General features: G+C 33.9%; 1 protein-coding gene across 3 annotated transcripts in view; it reads right to left on the bottom strand.

Moving 5' to 3' along the window:
- Positions 1 to 23,989, bottom strand: part of MYOM1 (myomesin 1) — a 158,225-nt gene that overhangs the window by 114,902 nt on the left and 19,334 nt on the right. For all 3 annotated transcript variants that reach the window (XM_051970392.1, XM_051970391.1, XM_051970393.1), the window contains exons 3-5: positions 19,581 to 19,721; positions 12,522 to 12,735; positions 11,914 to 12,071 (exon numbers count right to left, since the gene is read on the bottom strand). In XM_051970392.1, coding sequence (XP_051826352.1) covers positions 11,914 to 12,071; positions 12,522 to 12,735; positions 19,581 to 19,721 — 513 coding nt within the window. The remainder of the gene's footprint in view (positions 1 to 11,913; positions 12,072 to 12,521; positions 12,736 to 19,580; positions 19,722 to 23,989) is intronic.

A 23,989-nucleotide genomic window follows, 5' to 3' on the forward strand; every position in this document is an offset into this window, starting at 1 on the left:
TAGTCTGATTGCAAGACCAGTGCTCTATCCACAGCATCCACTTAGCTACCCCATGTTAACAATCCATTTGAAAAAAAAAATTGTAGCTGCTTAATGCTAAGGACTTTTATTGTCTCACCAAGGTAACAGCTAAAAAATATATGGAGATTATATACCTGATGAAGTTATGTCAGTTGCCAATTAGTTGACTAACATTTATTAAGTACCTATTGTGCTTAAGACAATAGAGACTTTATTACTGGGTGAGTTTAAGATAAAAATTTCCTTGATGCTAACATGATAGTGTATTATGACAAATTATTCTTAAGAATTAATTGATGAATAAGTATTTACACAATTAAAAATAATTTGTCAAACACCTCCTACGTATATATTTGTTGGGCATGGTGTAGTGGGTAGAGTGCTGGGGCTGGAGTCAGAAAGATTCATTTTCCTTAGTTCAATCTGGCCTCAGGCACTTACTTTAGCTATGTGGTCCTGGTCAACTCACTCTTTGCCTCAGTTTACTCATCTGTAAAATGAGCTGCAGGAGGAAATGGCCAATCACGCCAGTATCTTTGCCAAGAAAACCTTAAATGGAGTCACAAAGAGTTGGACATGACTGAAAACCAATTGAAAACAAGTGTTGTAATCATTTATGATAATTTCATTGTTTAATGTTTGTATTAATTATTATAATAGCTTATTAATAATATTGGATTATTGTCCAACACAATAACAACTTGCTTTTGAAGACTTCATAATCTAAAACACATAGAAGACTTCTGAATAAACACAAAAGACTTCCTCTTTCTCCTAGGCAGACATGGTCTGGCTAAAAAGAATAAAAATGATAATACTAAAAAACTGCTTTTTGATCACCACTTTTGGCTAAGGTCTAAATTGCTCCTCTTAGGCACTGGAATAAGTAATGGTAGCCTTCAAATGGGGTTTTCCTTTTCTATATTTTCTGTACATAATATTTGACTTTCAAATGTTGAGGTTAAGTGATTCATATGTTATTCATAAGTTATTTCATAAATTATTCATACTTGTATTCTAATTCCGTTGGTTATCAATTTATTTAGTTCTTTGGGAATTTTGCAAACATGATAATAAAATGAAAAGCTTAAGGGGGAGCAGCAAAACCAGAGAGGTCACTTGGTGACATTCAACAAATTATTTCTCTTCTTTGGGCTTCAATTTCCTTATCTGTAAAATGAGGAGATTGAACTCAATGATCCCTATATTCCCTTAGCTAAAAGTCATAATTTTATAATATGGGAAAGTGAAAAGAAGGAATCAGAAGCAAGAGCAAGCTGGTAAATGTTTAATAACCCTCTAGGGAGAAAACAAGATTAACTTTAATATGCATTATTAACATTTCTCTATCATTTTCTTGTCTAAATAACAAAACAATAAATCAAGCACTAATTTGTAATGTTTGCTAATTTCTAAGGTATGAATGTTCACACGGTAAAATTAGCAATCTGCTTGGGCAAACTGGTACAGACCACCTCTGGCAAACCTCTGAGTAGATCTGAGTTTTTATCTCAGCTCTTCTGTTGATTTGTTATATGATCTTGGACAAATCACTCCATCTTTCTGAGAAATAACTCTCTCTGCTACTCAAGGAGAGAGTTGAATAAGTTTATCTTAAAGTCCCTCTTTCCTCTTACATTCTATGATTTTATTTATCCATTAACACAAAAAGAAACAGTAAGAGAGCCAGTCCCAACATAAACACAAATGCAGTACAGAATCTATTTCTCTAACTCAACTACTCTCTCCTCTTCTTGAGGTTATTGTGAGACTGAATAATAAATTGGGAATAAGATTCTTTCAGTTCCCTGGAAGAAAGACTATATAAATCCAAAGGCTAGTGATAGCTAATTTAGCATATGCAGAGAAACAAAGATTCTGGTTCATTACAGTTTAATTGGACAGCTGTTCTGTTTTGACCTATATTGTTGAAAATCTTTCTTAAATATATTTTTATTTTACTGCCTCACTAGTTACAATAGATATAGGTCAGATTATTTTTGAAGGCTAAAGATCTAATCCAATTTCCAGGGTCATCCTGCTGAATGTGGGTTGTGATTATATTGTTCTATATATGTGTTGATGGCACAGGGGATGTGGGTAGTAACTGAACAACATACTCTGAAAATTATGAGGGGAGTTGTTTTTGTTTTGTTTGTGTTTGTGTTTGTTTTTACTTAATTCCTGATATCAGCTTATTTTCCTGTTTTTCTCATAAATAAAATTTAATATGCTGGTGTTTTGTGTGTGTATTTGTGTGTGTGTGTGTGTGTGTGTGTGTGTGTGTGTGTGTGTACAGTTTACTGACAATTCTATTGAGTTAGGTCCCAGTTTTTGGTTATCCATAAGAAAGTATTTACTCTGATACATTTACCATGTAATTTAAAATCTGACATAACATATCTCTTGACTGCATATTAAAATTTGCTAAGGCTAGCTACAATACAAAATTTTTGGAAAGACACAGAATCCTAATAAGTCTTTTCTATAAGAAACAGGCTACCTACTAAAAGAATGAGCATACAAAAGAGAAAGCAAAATTGATTCTCTGCTTTACCGGCTTGGGTTATGTCATATGTGATAGAGGCATTCCCTGCCGTACTTTAGTTTTGTCAACCGCTGGAATGTCAGTTCCTGTAGTCATCCCTTTGGATGAGGAAAGAGTGTAAGTGGGTACTGTTGGAACAAATAACTAAGTGATACCCACTTGGCCACTAATCCAAACTGGTGGTCAGCCTCTTAGAAAGTTTTAGCTTTTTCAGGAATTCTTAGCTTTTCACATTTCCTTACCAAAGGCTTTTCTTTTCTGTTTGGCTTAATGATTTACTGCCATCCCCACAACTGGGATTTCCTGCCCTTTCAACTGTGATCACATGGAGAATCAAAGCTGATTTAAAAAACAAAACAAAACAAAACAAACAAACAAACAAACAAACAAACAAACAAAACCTCACACAAAAGAGGAGGCAAGGCTTGCACTGTGTCCTGAGTGTTTTTTCCTTAAATATAATATATTTTAAACTACTAGAAGTCAGAGAACCATTCATTTACACACTGCAGGAATCTGTCAGGGAACATTTTACAGAGCAGCTAAATACAAGTATTCAAGTTGTGGTGGGATGGGTGTGGAAGTGACAAATTAAGCCAAGAATAGAAGGATTTTTATCTAATCTGTAATACTTATTGATAGAAAGAATACACCCCACAGTTGGTTATTTCTGGAAAGTGAAATTCTAAGCCAGACCAGTCATCAGGAATGTTTGAGTTATATGCCAAAAATTTCTTCAATCTCCCAAAAGGGTCCTGATGTCCAAAGTCTTCCATATTTGTTTCATCCATAACATAATATTAATGAATGAACATAAGAATTTTTAAAAAGGAAAACTTGAAAGCAGTTTATGCTGACCACAATCCAGTTCTTCACAGCTTATAAGAAGGTTTTTTTGAATCTAATTCATATTTCATAGAATCAGAACTTCTTCTAGTTCTCTAGTCCAGTTCTATTATGTTGCAAATGAGGAAACTGAGGGACAAAAGCAATTTGTCCAAAAAGGAGCAAAGTAGGCTAACCCTGATAACTAAATAAAAGCTTTCAGGCACAAAGAAACATGATGAAGAGAATAAGATTCTAGTCTTTCCTCATCCCCATCATCAGAGAATACCAGACAAACCATCTTTCAACTCAAATTAACAGATGTTGGAATTCCCCCAGCCCCCAATTTGACTACTTCTTGTCATTAAACTCATGTACTAATTCTGTTCTCATGTTTGAGTGGGTAGCTGTTACCGACAAATCCTAATTCTCTAGGGGACACATGTCACATTAAAATATATTTTGGTACTAAATGAATAGCAATGATCTAAGAAGAATGTCAAAATATCTATTTGAAGGAAGTTATTATAAAATGTTAAGTAATTGCCTGTAATCCTGTTTTTAAAATAATTATTTCTCTGGTGTGACAGAATTAGAAGTGAATTGGACAATACAGTTAATGACTGTAATATAGGAAAGAAATATAAGGGTAACAATTTCCAACTCTAGTAGGACAGCATTTTTTCCTAAAGAGATACTCTCTCTTTCAAAGATTGATATTCCTGTAATAGTCATATAATCATAGATTGTATCATTACTAGAGTTTGACATCAACTTCCTTTCCCTTTCTGTTTTCCTATGTTTTGGAGCTAATTGGAACTACCCCCATATTTGGAAAGAGAAAGAAAAGACTTAAGAATTCCCCAGCATGTTTTAAACATTTTAATTAAGCCCATCCAGTACTACCAATTATCATCTTGGTGAGGAAATGTGCCATTACTTATAGAGTACAATCAAGATTTTTCCATTTATAAAAATTATTCAGACTTGCAAGCTCAGGAACCTGATTAGGTTTGGCAATAGTATGCTTTTTAGATATCTTTAATAACATTTTTTCTTTATTTACAAAAACTTTTAGAATTACAACAGCTAGATGGTACAGTGGATAAAAAAAAAAAAAAAAAAAAAAAAACCTGCATCAAATCCAGCCTCAGACATTTACTAGCTGTGTAACTCTGAGCAATTCACTTTGCAGTTTACCTCAGTTTCCTCATCTGTAAAATGAGTTGAAGAAGAAATGGCAAATCACTCTTTGCCAAGAAAACCCCCAATAGGGTCACAAAGAGTCAGATACAATTGAAATGAATGATGAACGACAAGAACATTAGAATCGAATGGGATCATCTCTTCCTCTCCTAGCCCCTTTTACAGACTCAAGAAACTGAGGCTCAGAGGGGAAAAAGTATCCTTACGTTAAAGTAATGGCTCTCTTTATTTTTGCTGACACTCATGTAACATTTGCATATACTCTCAGATTTTTGCAGTCAGGAAGAGACCCACCTAGATTTAACAATTTGTGGAGGACCCAGAACATACAGGTATCTAACAAAGACATATTTGATTATTCTGAAAGGGATACTTTTTTGCATTCCAATCAATCATACCTTCCATCTGGTCCTGAGGAATAATGATTATTAGTTTCACTTAACAATTTCAGGATAAGCTCTGGGCTTGATTGAAATAGATATGATGGGTAATGGGTGATTGGCAAAAAAAAACAGCTGCTCTATAGTCATGCCATCTGCTAAGACCATGGGGACACTAGAATTCTGATGATGCTTAGTGGAAGCTATGAAATACCTTATTTAGGAAGGTCAACAATGCAAGCCCCACATGTTTGTGAAGTATGGCAGAGAATTTGGTGGGACTGGGTGATTAGGACCAGAATAGTTGCCACAAAATTTTATAAAGAGAAGAGCACTAAGCAGAAGCATGGTATTGCAGAGTCCACTGGATTGGAAACTCAAGTTCAGCATGCCTATATATTTATATTTATATCTATCTGTCTAATGACATATCTGTCTATCTATATCTCATTGTTAGAATTAGATATTTATATATAGATATAGATATATTGTTGTTTTATATATATATATATATATGTACTAGCTGTTCATCTTAGGAAAGTCACTCCCTCTAAATCTTAATTTCTTCATTTGTACAATGGAGATATTGGAAGTGTTCTTAGCTCTTGGGGATGCTAAAAGGAAAGCTTTTAAGACCTAAAGTGCTACCAAAAAATGAATTATTATTATCAATTATCTTTTCTGAGAACTGAATGGCATAATATTGGACAAGTCACTTGACCTCTGAAATTCTCATCTTTAAAGTTAGATAGTTGGACCAGATAAGAAAGTACTAAGGTCTCTTCTAGCTCAGATCAGAATTCTATGATTCACTGCCCAACTAAGTACATCCATCTCATGAAGGTTCATAGCTCCTGGCCAAGGAATTTGGGATTTCAGAGGCCATCTGGTCCAACCTCCTAATTTTATAGATGAGAAAGCAGAAATCCAAGTACAGATTAAATAACTTGGCCCAAGAAACTCCAGCAGTAAGCATCAGAAGCAGGATTTGAACCCAGCTTCTTTGATGATAGACCAGTGCTCTTTCCATCGTAATATTCCCACCTCCAGACGAGGGGAATGGTCCTCTTTTTCTTTCATACCTTTATCTTTTCCTTGTCAGCCAAAGAGACCAGAAGCACGTGTTGAAAATCAAGAGGAACAGCAGCCCACAATTCAAAAAGGAAAGGTTTTTTTTTTTTTTCCTCTAAGGATAATAATGTGTTTAGATATTCTTCTTATGATATTTATTACTGATATGTTAATTCCAAAGTGGACAGGCTTTCTTAGAAAAGTAATATATTTTAAATTAGAGGGCCTGGTTTTAAATTATGTTTCTTTTGCCACAAAGAAAAATTTGAGCTTTATGGGTCTGTTTCTTTATTGATGAAACAAGAAGCTTAGAATATATGAGCTCTAAGGTCGCTTATGTCTCTAAATAGACTTATCCCTAAGATCCAGGGAAATACCTTGTAAAGTTTAATTGCCATAAACAATTTTGGTTTCTGAGAACAGAATATGTGACCCATCTCTTCTCTGAAGGGACAAGTCAGACACTATTTATGCAGAATACAACATGTCAGCTTTGCTTTGTTGCAGAAAGGAAAGGTGCATTTTAATTAACACCTATTATGTGCCAGGCACTATGCTAAGTGTTTTACAAATATCATTTCATTTGGTTCTCATAACAATCTTGGGTGGTGGATGCCGTTATGATTCCTATTTTATAGCTGAGGTAAATCAGGTAGATTGAGGTAAAGTGACTTGCTCAGAGTTACACAGAAAAGAAGTATCTGAGGTCAAATTTTGACCCTTATTTGAAGTCAGGACTTCTCAGTTCTAGGCCCAGAGCTTTATTCATTGGGCCACCTACCAGCCTGTTATGCTTAAATTCTATAATTAGTGATAAATGGTCAAAGGATAGGAAGAGACAATTTTCAGATGAAGAAACTGAAACTATTTCTAGTCATATGAAAAGCTGCTCCAAATCACTATTAATCAGAGAAATGCAAATTAAGACAAGTCTGAGATACCACTACACGCCTGTCAGATTGGCTAAGATGACAGGAAAAGATAATGACGAATGTTGGAGGGGATGGGGGGAAATTGAGACACTGATACATTGTTGGTGGAATTGTGAATAGATCCAACCATTCTGGAGAGCATCTGGAACTATGCCCAAAAAGTTATCAAACTGTGCATACCCTTTGATCCAGCAGTGTTTCTACTGGGCTTATACCCCAAAGAGATACTAAAGAAGGGAAAGGGACCTGTATGTACCAAAATGTTTGTAGCAGCCCTGTTTGTAGTGGCTAGAAGCTGGAAACTAAGTGGATGCCCATCAATTGGAGAATGGCTGAGTAAATTATGGTATATGAATATTATGGAATGTTATTGTTCTGTAAGAAATGACCAGTAGGATGAATACAGAAAGACCTGGAGAGACTTACATGAACTGATGCTGAGTGAAATGAGCAGAACCAGAAGATCATTATATATTTCAACTATATGAGGATCAATTCTGATGGATGTGGCTCTTTTCAACAATGAGAGGATCCAAATCAGTTCCAATTGATCAATAATGAACAGAACCAGCTACACCCAGTGAAAGAACACTGGGAAATGAGTGTGGACCACAACATAGCATTTACACTCTTTCTGTTATTATTTGCTTGCATTTTTGTTTTTCTTCCCAGGTTATTTTTAACCTTCTTTTTAAATCTGATTTTTCTTGTGCAACAAAGATAACTATATAAATATGTATACATATATTGTATTTAACATATACTTTAACATATTTAACATATATGGGACTACCTGCCATGTAGAGGAAGGGATGGAGGGAAAGAAGGGAAAAGTTGGAACAGAAGTTTTTATAAGGGTCAATGTTGAAAAATTACCCATGCATATGTTTTGTCAATTAAAAGCTATAATAATAATAAAAAAAATAAAAATTGGTTTCTGCAATTACTATTCTTTCTTTGAGGAAAATAAAAGCATAATACCTGCCTAGAAAAAAAAACTTAATTATTAACAAAAAACTTCACCTTTAAAATATTTTAATATTAAAACAACTAATACATAGCATGTGATATATGCTTGATTGATTCAGACCAGAACCACTGTAATTGAATTTGGAAATTCAAGTGTTAAATCAATCCTTATAAAGCTCAATTGAATATTTCCAAAAAAATTTCTATAATTAGGGAATGATCAAAGAATATATCAGAAAATAATTGAGATTTTTCTTTTTAAAAGGTAATAATATATAAATGGGGTAAAGAAGAAAATCTTTTGTTAAGCATAAAATCTGTTTTCTTAACTATTGTAGGGGAATGATATTTTACTGAAAATTGTATTTTATATACCTACATTAAAATTATTTTGATATTTTTTATTGTTTCTAAAAAGTCTACAGTCTAGGAAATCTAGGAATTCAATTCTAAGGAATCCAGGGAATTTGAAACTATACTTTATCATGGTTAGAATACTATAATCAATTCTCAGGGGATTATTCATTTTTTTATTTATCAGAAGAAAATATTTCTTTCAGATTTATTGATACCATCTATAATACACTTATAGAAATTACTTGTTTTGTTGAAAATTGGCTCCTAATCTTAGTTTTCCATGAGGTTTTCACATCAGTAGATAAGACCTATGAAAGCTAAAAACTTAGCTATCATCCCAACTCAAGGGAAAATTTCACAGAAGATGCTAATCCCAACATGGAGTAGGCTTTAGTGATAAGCTAACAAGACATGATTAAGAAATTTCTGGAGATAGATTTTTATTATGTGGCAGCCAGAACAAAACATGTCCACCATGTAAGTCTCCTGCACAAGAACCTTCAATGGCTCCCTATTATCTATGGGATAACATAACTTTTTAACATTCAAGGCCCATTAAAATTTAGCTCTAACTTACTTCCTCAACTTTATTTCATATGACTTCTTTTCTATGTTCTGCTTTCTAGTAAAACTATAAAATTCTTCCCTGCATTTAATCTTGTACCCTCATACCTAAGCATATTCACAAAGGCTTGGAAGATACTCCTTCTTATCAATCTGTTGAAATCTTACTGTTGTTCAAGGACCAAAATGGAAGCTTCCTTTTCTAAGAGACTTTCTCTGGTACCCAATTTAAAGGTGGCTCTCCCTTTTTATTTTTTTGTAATTTACTCTATCTCCCTTTTTCTCCCATCATCCAAAGAGCAGGACTTGGAGGCAAGAGAACTAGGTTCAGATACTGGTTCTGACACTAATTAGCTGTGTGACCTTTAATTGTATTCTTCATGTCTCTGTGACTGTTTTCCTCATCTTTAAAGTTGGAATAATAATTTTTGATCTCCCTATTTCATGAGGTTGTTGCAAGAAAATGTGTAATCCTATAAGACATATGTGGAAATTAATATTACTGCTACCCTGTATTAGTACAGCTAGGCATAGTGCATAGAGTTCTGAACTTGGAATAAGGAACACCTGAATTCAAATCCTGTCTCGAATATTTACAAACTGTGTAGACATAAACAAGACACTTAAATCCTCAGCCTCAGATTTCTCATCTGTAAAATGGGGATAATAATACTATCTCCCTGTTGGAGTTGTGACAATCAAATGAAAAAAACATATATAAAGTGTTTTTAAAACCTTAAAGCACAATATAAATGCAAGCTATTATCATTATATCTATTTGTTGTGTATATTTTGTGCCTCTTTCTCCTCAACTCCTCCCTATTGCAGCAAAAATACTAAGGTCAAAGACATTATGGCTTTTCATCTTTATTTTTTCAGACACTATATAGAACACAAAATCTTGAATCTAATAGATATTTAGTAAATGTTTAATTTGATTGTTTGAAGGTCATGAGTCACATTTGTGTTCAAATGTGGATGAAATAAACATGCCAACTCTCAATGTGAAGGTTTAAAATGTCCACACCTCTATTAGACTTGATTCATATGGCTAAAAAAAGGTTGCCAATATTCTTATTCCTAATATGTCTTAATTCTATAATGGTCTGGTGTGTCTGCCCTTTCTAGATCTCTATCTCTATTTGAACTTATTTTGATTTCTAACAGGCAAACTACATGGAATCTAAATGTAATTTAGGGAGGTCAATCCCCATTGTTTTCCCAAAAATAATAATCACATTTGTCCTTACTCAAATCTAAACATAGTTGATATGTTGCAAAAAGAGTTTTAATTCATTTGAGGAATAGCCATTAGCAACATATCAACTCTGACAAAATATATAATCATGAAGATTATTTGGGACATAGCAAATGATTACTAGTGTCAATAAGTGTGAAAACACATTGGACAACATGCAGTAAGTCTATTGTTCTAAAATGATCCAAAAATATCCCATTCATGTATATATTTTAATCTTTTGTGGTATGTTTATGTATGATAGAGGAAAGCTTTTTATTAGCAATAGTACACTTTTGAGACAAAAATGTACCAGAAGTCATGTCCTCATGACTTTTAATGAGAAAGATTAAAAATATTTATGACTGAATGGTCTTTAATGTGGGGACTTAGTTTTCTACCTTCTTCATCCAAAAGTCTTTCTCTTCTCCCCGGTCCCTTCTACTGGAAAAACTTAATTTCCAACAACTTTACTGTAATCTATACCAGATAAACTGAAAATTTGTCAGTTTCAATGAAAAATGGAAATCTTTTTGATTGTGCACCTGGTTACCACAATGGAAAAGGATGAGGCATGGGGAGAACTTGTTCCTGATCATAGTTGGAATCTTTTATAAAGTAAGCCTGATGATTGAAAATAACTTTTGCCTTCACTAGATGATGTCACTAAACATCTAATTACTGATTGATCTTACTGTTATTTGTCTTGATAATTGTTTACTGACTGGTTCTTATTCTCTGTGTTTCAAGCTTATAAGATTAATGATGGTTTATATAAAAGTAAGAAAACAGCATATAACCAATTATAGATGCTTTCACAAATGGATTTGCATGTATGTGTTATGTTCATATATATATAATTACAAATTGTTTCTTGAGAGGCAGCCTTGGAAAACTAAAAAAAAAAAAATGAATGATTTCATCTTTCTTCATTCTTAGTGGTCAAAAGTGTTGGCTATCATAGGAAAGAAAGGAAGAAATTCCACGGGTGAATATTCACTTTCATGTATCTTTTATTCTTTCAGCATGTATTGCTCTCCACATCACATGTGAGGATAAAGGAAACACCACACAAAACACACATGTCACCAATGTCAAAGGATTAAAAAAAAAAAAAAAAGCTTCTTTTTAAATTGGCTTAATTCTTTCCAGAGCCTGCTATCTGTGGACAGAGTCCCATGGCCTGTTGTAAGTCAGTTGGCAATCTAAGGCTCAGAAAGACATTATACAACTATAGAAGAACACTAGAGGGGATTAAAAAAGACCTTTTTCTTCTGTTGGGGGCAAAAAAATGATGATTTTGCTGACCCCTTTAGTGAGTTATATTTTCAAACCTAATTATTTTCTGGTGCAATTGGGTGAGAAATGGCTCACAGGAGTAGACGTGGGTAGCTATCTTTTATAAGATTTACATTTTTTAAAAAAAAGAAAAAACAGTAGAGCGTCGCTTCTAGTCAAAATGATTTTGTATTTGCAAACCTTGGCATGAAAGAGGAAAGGGATTTTTACTAGAGTTGTCAGGTTCTCTTCTATTCTGGTTGTGGCCATAGATTTTGATTTTATTTAAGAGATTATCAATAACTTTCAATACTGTATTATGTAAGAGTGGAAACAATGTCATCAATGTAAAAGCATTCTCTGTTTTGTACAAGGTACATGGTCCAGCATCATAAACCTTCCTGACAATGCTTCATTGATTTTGTTACACATTGGTAATCCAAATCGAGTCCATTGGTGGTAACAACTAAATTAGAAGTCATGTATATTGTTTCTATCAATAATTCTTATAAAGGTACAACCTACCATGTGAGCCGTGGTTCTGGCCAGCCTGACACAGAGCAGTGTAATCTGACATTCTGTTTCTCCCAGACAGTGTGGGAACGAGGCTTGATGACAAACTCTGGAGCATGGAGGAGGCTATCTTCATTCAACTTTCTATGAAATTCCTCAGTCTCTTCTAACTGAAAAACATATGTTAACAAAACGATTCCAAAATCAAAATATTCTATCTCCCTAAAAAAAGAATGATGAATAAAGTACAATTTTAAATTGTTGGAGTTTGATTTTCATTCTGAGTCTCAAGTTTGTTTTTAAAAGATCTATTGTAATTTTGGCAAAAGGTTTTTATGAGGCTTTAAAGCTCATTTAGGTTTTCTTAACCCTAATCTAAGTCAAGGGATTCTCCCTCCCTTAAATGGATTTCTTAATGCTCTTAACAATGTTTCAGAGTTTAACATGAGGTTGAGAAATGTCTAATTTGTTTCCTTTGATTTTCTATTTTGTCTTTACTCCTGCTTCTCTTAACCCCTGCAGAGTTTCATGTATTTTAGCACTTGAAGGAAATCTTGTATCTAAAATAGATTGCATGCATGTTCCCCCTTTGGCAACGTGACCTATTTGTCTGTTCTTACTGTTTTTCTCAGTGCCAAGCGTTCTGCCTTCTCCCGTATGGCCACTTTCCTTGATTTCTTCTCAAAAAGTTCCTCTTGCTGCGAAGATACCATAGACTGCTTAGTGGTGGTGATGCCTTCTCCAGTGGCCAAAAGATTTCTCCTGGCAACATAGGCAGCAGTTTCTTTAATTCTTTCCTCTTCTGTATCAGTAATTCCATTGACATTTACCTGGCTAAAATTCAAGTTAAAAAAAAAAAATACAAGTCCAATGAATGAGTATACAAATCCCCAATTTTGCCTTACATACCAAATTCCATATGCATACCACATAAAATACACAGATTGTTATTCACATTATGTAAAGATTTGTTCACCTTCCAAAGGAATATCGATATTATTGTTGTTCTTCAGTCCTGTTTGACTTTTTGGGATCCCATCTGGAAGTCTTCTTGGCAAAGATACTGGGATGGTTTGCCATTTCATTCTCCAGCTCATTTTACAGATAAGGAAACTGAGGCAACAGGGTTAAGTGATTTGCCCAGGGTTATAGCTAGTAATAAGTATCTGAGGATGAATTTGAACTCAGGGCTTCCTGACTTTCAGTCACATGTTCTATCCACTGTGCCAACTAATTTTTTGGGCTAAAAAGTATGCTTCCTTGCTTTGTTTAAATATAATTTTATTTACATCTCTATGTTCTAGAATATTACTGTTCGATAGCTAAATGGTGAAGTGGATAGAATGCTGTATCTGAAGTCAGAAAGACTTTTTGCATTCAAATCTGAACTCAGATTCTTACTAGCTGTGTGACCCTAGACAAGTATTTAACTTTCATTTGCTTCAGTTTCTTCATCTGAAAAATGAGAATAATAATAACCTTTATGTCTCAGGGTTGTTTTGAGGATTAAATGATATAATATTTATAAAGAACTTTGCAAAGCTTAAAGTTCAATACAAATGCTCACTATTATTATTATTAGCAAATCTGCATTCAATTTGAACACTAAACTCCTGATTCATAATTTGATAGAGATGGATTCTTAAAAACTTCAAGTTGCTACAATATTCAGAGCAATTAATGGAAAAATGAGTTACAGACTTTATGCTAACTAAATCAATCATGTGGCTCCACCTAACTCTCTGAGACAATAAACTGTGCACATGTTCAACAATGCTGTTGTATTTATTCATTTCCTTTTAGGAAATTGATTAGCTTTGTAATAGCCAGTCTTGGTCATAGAGTCAGTCATGGAGAAGAGACAATAAAAGGCATTCGGTCTATTGTAGAGGATGTTGAACTGTCTCCTGGAGGGAAAGATAGCATAATTTGTTGGAGGAAAAATTAACTAATGTTCCTAAATTATCAAGACATGAAAAAAAAATTTATATTCCTTGACAAGTAGTCCTTGTGCCTTTATGCCCTTAAAAGCTGTTTCTCAAACACTTTCACTAGGGGGCACCAAAAGTGTCAAATTGATACTGTTGCCTTTATTCCAGCAGAGAAGCAAGTGGGAGCAAAACATTGCCTCAATTGTCAGAAAGGGCCACTGTTTAGTTACTTTTGTTAAATTGTTTTCCATTAGAGGAAGTGGAAAATACCAGACCTCTGATCAGGAATGATCATGTTATAAAATGCCCAAAGCTTCAGCAAGACTTTATAAATACACACACACACACACACACACACACACACAGCATAAAAGATCTGTCACCAAAATTATTTAATTTACAAATAGCAAAGTCATTTCCAATAGCATCCGTCAGAATATTTTTGTTTGTTGATGGTTGTAGAATGAGGAGAAAACAAAGTTCCGTATGAAGCAGTGACCTCCCCAACTGCATTTTGTAAAGCTAGATCCTTATTACCATGAATAATGGAACTCATTAAGTATTTACATTATTTGAAGTTATAATTTGTTGCATGTAAAATAAGTATGCTATTGGTTCCAGGCTAATGGAAAGAAGCAGTACAAATTCAAATAATACAACCATTTCATAGGAAACATTTTTTTGTATTAGTCATGATTGCCTCAAAATTATTTTTAAAATAAAATATTTTACTTTTAGAATCTTTCTCAGTCTCTTTTCTGAAACTTCCTGGTTTTTTTTCTAGACAGGCTGCAGCCAATTTTAGTTATACTAAAAAGTCAGGGTTTTAGAATTTAGAGATTCTTTGGCCCTATTATTATGCATGTAACAAATCCAACTGCTTTCTTGTCCTCTTCTGAGGGATGATTAGCACCATGAACAGAACACATACAGATATTGTATTTATGTATTCTTAACAACTTATTCTATAAGGCAGATTTTGCATGTATGTGTGACTAAATATTGAAGAGAAAGATCCAGCTTTTCTTCTCTGTTTTAGAAATTAACAAACAAATTGTGGCTTTAGTGGACCTTATCTCTTATAAAATTAATATAAAATTCAAAAGCTATACTTTCATGAATTTCCTATTACTTTCACCCACCTCTACAACTGATTCACTGAATCTCCTCAGGCATGTCAGTAAACCAACATTCATTAAGTGCCTATATGTTCCAGGAACTTCATTTCTCTCCACCTTAATTAGTTCATCTGCAAAATGAGGGACTGGACTTAATATTCCCTATAATCCTTTACTACTCTAGCATTCTATCATCCTAATTTCTGCAGAAAATTAGAATGACACAGGAGAGACAAAGAGCCAGAAAGGAAAGGAGAAAAAGATATTGTCTTTAGAAACCCAACTTACTGAAAACATTGTGGAAATTTGCCTGGTTTACTCCATAGAAATCTGTCTCAGTTTCCTCTACTGTAAAATGGAAATAATAATACCACTTATCTTCTAGGATTCTTGTGAAAAAAAAATGAATAAATATTTGCAGTGTTTTCCAAACCTTAACACACTAATTGTTAATTATTGTTGTTGTTGTTATTGTATGCATTAGGGATTATATTAATAAATACTTGTGTGATATGTGTTAATAATTAATAATAGTAGCTAATATTTTTATAGTGCTTACCATGTGTCAGGCATTGTGTAAAGTACTTTAGTATCTCAGATTCCCCAAAGAGATAAAAAAAAAAAAAAAAGGAAAAGGAGCTATTTATACAAAAGATTCAAAGCAGCTCTTTTCTTGTGTTAACGAATTGGGAATTGAGGGGACATGGGGAATGGCTGAACAAATTGTAGTGTGTGATTAGGATAGAATACTATTGTGCTGTAAGAAATGATGAACAGAATGCTTCCAGAAAAACCTGGAAAGACTTATATGAGCTCTTGGAAAGTAAAATGTATTGTGTACAAAGTAACAAGAATATTGTAAAATGATCAGCTGTGAATAACTTAGCTCCTCTCAGCAGTATAATGATCCAAGACAGCTCAGAAGGACTTAAAATGAAAAATGCCATCCATTCTCAAAGAAAGAACTGATAATGTCTGAAAACAGAATGAAGCATATCTTTTTGTTTCATTTTTCTTGAGACTTATTTTGGTCCATGTTTTCTTTCACAACATGATTAATATGAAAATATTTTGCATGACTACACATGTATAAACTATATTGAATTGTTTGCTTTCTCAAGAGAGGAATTTAAAAGAAAGGAAGAGAGAGGATTTGGAACTTAAAGTTTTCAAAATAAATGTGAAAAATTGTTTTTAACTGGGAAAAATAAAATGATAAATAATTTTTTAAAACCCCCAATAATTTGTATTTTATTTCATTCACATAACAACCCTGCTATATAAGTGTTGTTATCTCCATTTCACAGATGAGGAAAGTAAGGCAATCAGAGTGATTTGCCCAGGATCACACAGATAATGTCTGAGGTCCTAACTTGAACTCAAGTTTTCCAAAATCCAGGCTTAGAGCTCTAGCCACTTTTCATGTAGCCAAATATTCCCGTGAAGAAAAGTTTGAAAGGAAAAAAGAAGAGAATCAACTCCATCGAGTGGAACAAAAACCAGTGGTATTTTGAGTTGCTTTCCAAAAGAATTTTTTTAAGGACAATAAAATTACATAAGAACTTTTAGAGAAGATTTTGGAGGGTTTTAAAGATTATCCAGACTTTGATGTACTTTGTGGTGTGCTTTATTGAATCATTGAATTGAAATTAAAGGATTTAACACATCTCAATCAATGGCTGAGCATGAGAAAAACAAAACCAAAACCAAAATCTTGCATGATCTTTTTTGGGATTCGGTTCAGTCACACACACATTCCTTAGAAAGTCAATCTTAGGAACAGCTAGATAGTACAGTGGATAGAGTATCAGCCTTGGGATCAGGAGAATTTAAGTCCAAATCTAGCCTCAGATAATTAACACTTACTAGCTGTGTGACCCTAGGCAAGTCACTTAATTCTAATTGCCTTGCCCCGTCTCCCCCCAAAAAATGTAAATCCTAGAATCTCCTTTTCCTTTTTTTTTTCTTTCTTTTTTTTTTTGAGATGAGGTGTACTATTTAAGAGATATAATGCCATAGAACTGAAAGAGTAAGGAAAGGAGACAATGTAAGACACTTGGGAGCTTTATTATGAGACATTTCATTAAATGCAATACAAATGTAGGATATGTTTAAAGACTGCTGTTAATGGTTTACAGAAAGAGAGAAAATGCATCAGAGAGGGGAAAAGCCAACTTTTTTTTGGAGGAGGGAGGTATAACAACATACATACTATATTAAATCCACATGTATTTAGCTTGTATGTAGTTCTATTAAATATGAAACTCTCTTAAATTATTTTAGTGAAGAGGCAAAAGGTAGACAGTAATATATTAAGAGAAAGAAATGTGACTGTTTACCCAAAAAGTTCACTTTAAAAAAAGGAGAGAGTTGAAGTAATAAGCTAAAAATAGCTTCTTACACAGAAGGAAGTAAAGGAAAAGATTTTATTTATTTCCCAAGTTTCACCCCAGGCACAGTTCCATTAGACTGTGGTACACTTCAAAAAGCAGGCCCCCAGTCAGAACAGGAAAGAACAACACAGAACAGAAGTATAAATCAGGGACGGAAAGAGTTCCTACTGACTTTCATCCAGGCTCTGCTTTTCCATGACATTTCTTGATGTCATTTGGCCTGAGAGGATGACATTTGGTCAGCCACCTTAAGATCATGAATCATTGGCTCAGCAAAGAAAAACAAATAGGAAAGGACATCAGGATTCCTTTATCCCTTGATCTCAGCTCCTCGGTCAAGTTCCTTTCAAGCTTCCTTAGGACATTATTGGAGTTCAAATAAAAATTACCACACAAGTAATGAATACTACACTGAACTAGAAGTTGAGCTGTTTCTTTTGTTTGTTGTTTGCCTTCATGAAATAAAAGGAAATAATGTATTTTCCATTAAAACACAAACCTTTGATGCTAAGGCTTAATAATATAGTAAATTTTTCCATGATAAAAGTCTATGAAACTATTAGATCATGTTTTTCTTTTTAATAAGTGATAGTTAAACAGCCAAAACGTCAGCCAACAAAGCAGTTTGGGATGACTAAATAGTGGTGTAGCATCTGCTCCTTCCAATTCTCTTCATTTTATTTGCTATTTTACTTAAATATTCTTTTCTCCTATTCTATCTCTAGTAGTCACATTAGTATCATCTCAAGCATGATGTACCTCTAAATTCTAAAAAATTCCAGAAGGGAAATATTTTTGTTTTTAATTCTTCCATAAGCATCACCCTGTTTTCTTAGATGATTAGTTTCAGAGAAAGCTTTTAAAACTCCTACATGAATAGCTTCAAACATATTAAAAAAAATTTTCTTGATTTTTGCTCCTAGGAAGGGTACCATATACACAATAATAAGTAAACATAAAAATTGTAAAAAAAAAAAAAAAAAAAAGACAAGAAGAGATTATGCAAATCATGAAAGAAAATAAAAAGCTATTAATGATACAGGTTTAGGTTTGCAAAATAATAAATATAGGGCTGGAAAGGATTTTAAAGACCATTTGATATCATGACCTCTTTTACAGATAAAGAAACCAAGGCACAGGGAAATTAAGTGGATTGTCTAAAGTCATGCAACACTAGAAATGGGTTTTGAACTTGGGTTCTCTGACTCTTGAGCTAGTATACTTTCCACTATACCACATTTCAGAATGGTTCCCTCTTTTCTATTCCCTCTTATAAGCTCCAAAAATAATACAATGGTGGAAGGAGTGGAGCAAGCAGAAGGAGGGGGAGGTCTAGTGAACATGTGCAATTTGCTTGGTTAATGCAATCTCCATGTGAAAGAGACTGGAAAGCCTCTTTCAAAAAAGTTTAAAATGACATATAATGGAAAAGCCCTGCTCCCCCATTTGGAACATGAGGAGACATTCTGGACTGTTTCTGGTCTAATCATGAGATGAAGAAACAGGCTTTTGCTCAATTGTGAAACCAAGACTGGAATGCATTCAAGTTACCAGCAAGCTCAAAGTGATATCCTTATTCTGACCATTTCTACTTCCTTGGGCTTTCCTGTTTGCCTCAGAGGGATATTCTGGAAGCCTCTTGTATAAATGAGGAAAGGCATCAGACTCTCTTCTCCAGAGATCAACATGTGGTACATAAATAAGAGCTTCTGCTCTTTCCTGCTTTTAGGTGAAGGAGTTTTAGAGATAAGTCCAAAGTTTAGATGACGAGATACTAAGTTTTATAGCCAGTCTAGTCCATCAGTAGTGAGTCCAAGGAGAGATATTTCGGGCCAGCCTAACAGTAGCTGACAGAATCATTGATGGGGTAAACACTTGATGGGGTTGAGAGAGTGTGCCCTCAGATGTATGTGTGTGTGTGTGTGTGTGTGTGTGCCCACTCCCACCTGTGCATTCAATGTTTGTGCCTCTGTCCTTGTTATATCTTCTTGGTAGGTATCCTTTTGTAAAGGTGAATCAATGTTGATTGATTGGGTGGAGTTAGGTCGCTGATCATGGGCAGTCCAATGCACAACAAAATGGGGGATTTAAGTTGGTACCTTCTGGAGAAGGCCCTCCTCAGCCTCAGGGGTACCTCACGTTTGCTGATGTGGGTGATGTAACCAATCTCATTCAGCAAAACTGAGTCCAAAATCTCACCACAATAATGACAATACCAAAAAGAGAAGCATACATACCGTCCTGAGAAGATAGGTACCACATAATCTTTTGGCTGGTTTTCTTTCTCTTCTCCAGAGACAAGACTTCTTTTGGCCCTTTTTGTTTGAGGACTCAATTTGGAGGTATAATCTTCTATCATTAGAGTAGAATCTGCAAGTCTGAAATAAAACCCCTAAGGTTAGAACTCTAACAATATGGAAAGATATATTCAGAATCTACACATAAAAAGTGAGATTTAATTGGAAAACATTTCATAGGATCTTGGATCTTGACTAATTTTCTTTCCAATTCAGAGCCCATTAAATGTGAGCACATACAGAAAGAACTGAAAATGTTTCCATGTACATATGAAGAAAGGATTTAGGCTATATTTAAAACCAGTAAGAGAATATCCTAGAAGAAAGTTTGAAGGTTTAAAAAAAATAGCTTTTATAATAATTCCTTTTGCTTATTGCTCTCATGGTCAATGTTCAGTATTTTTTCTTTTTTAATTCAATATTTTATTTTTTTCCAATTACATATAAAACAATTCTCCTCCTCCCCCATTTTGAGTTCAAAATTCTTTCCCTTTCTCTCCTGTTCCCTTCACATTAAATATTTTTTCTCTTTTTAGGCAAAAGTCTATATTCCAGTCTATGTTGCTTTATTTACATGGTTTCAGGTCCCCTTATTATCCTAACCAGTAATGAAAGTGTAGATGATTTGACAAAGAAATTCAATTTATTTTTTAAAATATTTTTATTTTCTCCCAGTTAACATTTTAAATATTTTACATTTATTTTTAAGAAATTTTATTTAATTAATATCACTTAAATGATTTGAGTATAGCAGATACTTTGAGAAATCACAAGAACATAATAGAATCTTCTGTTTCCTTCAAAACTCTGCTCAGGTGCCATCTACTATATGAAGCCTTTCCCTACTTCCCATAGCTCTCCTCCCATAAATGTATCTTGTGAAAGGCCATATTCATGGAACATGTAGCATAGTGCAGATAAGAGTCAGCTTTAGAGTCGGTAAAATCTGCATTCAAATCCTGCCTCTGAAGTATGCTGGTTATTTAATTTTGCACAAGTCACTAATCTCTCCATGCCCCAGGCAACTTTCTAAGACTATATTAAATTACAAAGGAGGTACCAATCTGCATTGGCGAGAAGGAGTTTCCTCACTGAGAAGTCCCTGAACTGGTACAATTATAGGTCTAATTAAAAAAAAATTATTTTGCCTATATCTATTTATATGTGTGTTATCTCCTTCGGCAAATAGAATGGAAGCTCTTTAGGAACACAGACTGATTTTGGTTAATTGCTGAAAATAGGAACTATATTGTGAAGGATATTGATTGCTATTCCTCAGTGCCTGGACATTAATTGTGCAGATGTGGGGAAACAGTGAAGATTTCTGAACAGACATGTGCAAAGTGGAAAGATGAATCTTGAAGGGATAATAGGATGGATGTGGGCATAGAAAGAGAGCAGACTGTAGAGAGCCCTCTTTGCATTCCCCTACATGTCTGTCATATACAAGGCATTCAAATGATTTTTGTTGCATTGAATCTGTAGATTGTTGTTTGTTCTTTGTGCTCAAAGAGTACCAAGATAACATCATAATAACAGGGTCAATGTATAGTGTGTCCAGCTTTGGCTGATCATAACAATAGGAGCTCAGAAAGCTCTACCACAAGTAGAGTAATTTTGACCTATGTGACCAATTTTTACATCTCTTGTTTCTTCTAAGCTAACTAAATTCTGCTTTGCTCAAAGAGCACAACATGATTTCACGAATGATTTTAGGTCTACACCTCGTTCTAACCAGTAATGTGGGAGTAGATAGCTTGATAAAGAAGTTCAATTTAACTCACTTCCAAAGACAGAATTATCAGCAAAGAAATTACTGCAATTCTCCAGGTGTGAAGGGGTGAGGACACATATTAAGGTGATGGAAGTAGGAATTTTCTTTGTTCTCTCACTGGAGACAGAAGACACTCAGTTAATGTTCCCCGATTGTTAATCCAAATATGAAAATTAAAATGTTTTTCAGGCACTAAAAGTCCTCAAACTAGAATCTATGTGACAAAGTTATTCCTAATAATGAAGATCTAAGAGAGGGCTTGAAGCACAGATAAGCGGAGAGAGCAGATGTGACAGGAAGTTAGGGAAAAGGAAGAGTCAAAGGTAATAGCACTTATGAGTGATGATGGAGCCACAGATAAATGTTAACAAATCAGGAGGGAAGGTAGATTTTGAGGAAACATAATGTGTTAAATTTTGGAAATTTGAATCTATATTGCTAATAGCATACTTATATGGAGATGTTTAATGGGCACCAATGTTGCCAGTGGCAACATGACATAATGGATTGAGTGCTGGACTTTGAGTCTGAAAGAATTCATCTTTGATGCTTATTGGGTGTGACCCTGGACAAGTCAAGTAACCTTTATTGATTGAGGTCCAACATTGATGAATTGTTCATCACTAAAATGAGGGAATTTGATTTGATGTCCTTGATGACTTTAAGATCCCTTTCAACTCTGAAGCTATGATCCTATAATCTATGAAGTCATGAGTTCCCTATGTTGAAGAAATCATGGATATTTCACACATTTGTGCATACACAAATCTGAATAAGCATGCTTTTTCTTTAAAAAACCCTTTGTTGACTTGAGACAAATTTTGATTATTATAAATACCCAAATTAACTATAAAGGACATATGAAGGAAGACACTATTTGCATCCAGAAAAAGAACTAATGAATAGATAAATAAAAGTATGTTTTATATGTCAACCACTAGCCAGAGAAAACATGGTATAATGAAAAGAGTCAATAAATCTAGGGTCAAGTCCTGTTTCAAAAAAATGGGGCTTGTATAACTCTGGGCAAATCATTTAACTCCAGATAGTCTCAAATTATTATTTCTATTAATGTTGATGGACCCTTATGGAAATAATTTGATCATCTGGAAATTCTTTGCACCAGTAGGATCATAGATCTATGATTTAATAACAAATAGTTTGGGTGAATTATAATTCAGTTTGAAGTATAGTACTAGAATACCTGTTTTATTTCTACCATTTTCATCATTTTCTTTGATGATGTTTTTCCAAATGAAATTTTTTATTCCCTTTGCTAGTTCTACAAAGTAACTCAGTATGTTTAAGAAGCATAAAACAAAAGAAAACAAAAACCTTTGTTGGCTTCTTATTAAGTATTCAAATTCATTATTTGGGTATTCATAATCCAGCGCCACCTTTATTTTTCAGACTCATCTATTAACCCTTTTTATTTCGTATACTCTATGCTCTAACCAAACTCAATACTCTATGCTCTAACCAAACTCAATTACTTACTATACTTCTATTTTCCTGACTCCCTGTCTTTGTCTAAGTCATTCCCCAGTCCTAGGAGGCCAATTACTCTCTGATATCAATCCCCAATCAAAAGTTTCTCTGTGCGTGCCTTATGTTTTGCTTTTATTTCAGTGTCTATTATTGTGTATTTTCTATTATAACTATTTGTTGATACTTCCTACTCACATAGACACAGACACAGGCACAGGCATAGGCACAGGTGCTCTCTCTTTCTCTCTCTCTCTCTCTCTCCCCCCCCTTTTTCCCCGCCCCCCTCTCTCTGTTTCTGTCCATCTGTCTATCTGTCTTTTTTTTCTCTCTCTGATAGATCATAAGCTATAGATAGGAAAAAATCATATCGTAGCACAAGCTTTCCATTCCCCCAGAGAGCCTACTACAGTGTTACTCACATAGCAAGTATATTTTTTTAAAAAGTTTTGTCCAATTGAATTCAATGGCGTCTAATTTTAATGATTTATACCAATATAAAGATATAGAATAGACAACATCAGTAATTTATACCTCATACTTTCAGCATAATAGTATTTGTTTAGCATAGAGCCTAGAATATAGTAGGTGATTTATCTATCCATCTAGCAATCTATCTCAGTATCTTTTTTTTCAGCATTTATATAGCACTTTAAGGTTTGCAAAGCATTTTTTAAATAGTATCTCATTTTATCCTCACAACAACCCTCTAAGATATTATATCCATTTTTTCAGATGACAAAACTACAACATAGAAAAGAAGAAACATGTAGATTCACACAGCTATTAAGTATCTGAGACTGAATTTGAACTCGTTTTCCTGACTCTGAGTTTGACCCTCTAATTCATTGTACCAGCTAGCTGCTTGTCTAACATGATACCATTACAAAGTACTCTCCAGACAATGTAAGTGATAAATCATGATTATGCCTTCAAAATTTTCTTCAAGCATTTGAATTCTTGAAAAAAAAGAAAAAAATTTAAAGATTTATTTTAATAAGGATGTTTATTATCACGGAACTTAATTTTTTATACTTTCAGAACATTCTTTGAAAGTCTTTTACAAAACAAAACAAACAAATGCAACAAC

Source organism: Antechinus flavipes, chromosome 1 (assembly GCF_016432865.1).
Source record: "Antechinus flavipes isolate AdamAnt ecotype Samford, QLD, Australia chromosome 1, AdamAnt_v2, whole genome shotgun sequence".
NCBI lineage: Eukaryota > Metazoa > Chordata > Mammalia > Dasyuromorphia > Dasyuridae > Antechinus > Antechinus flavipes.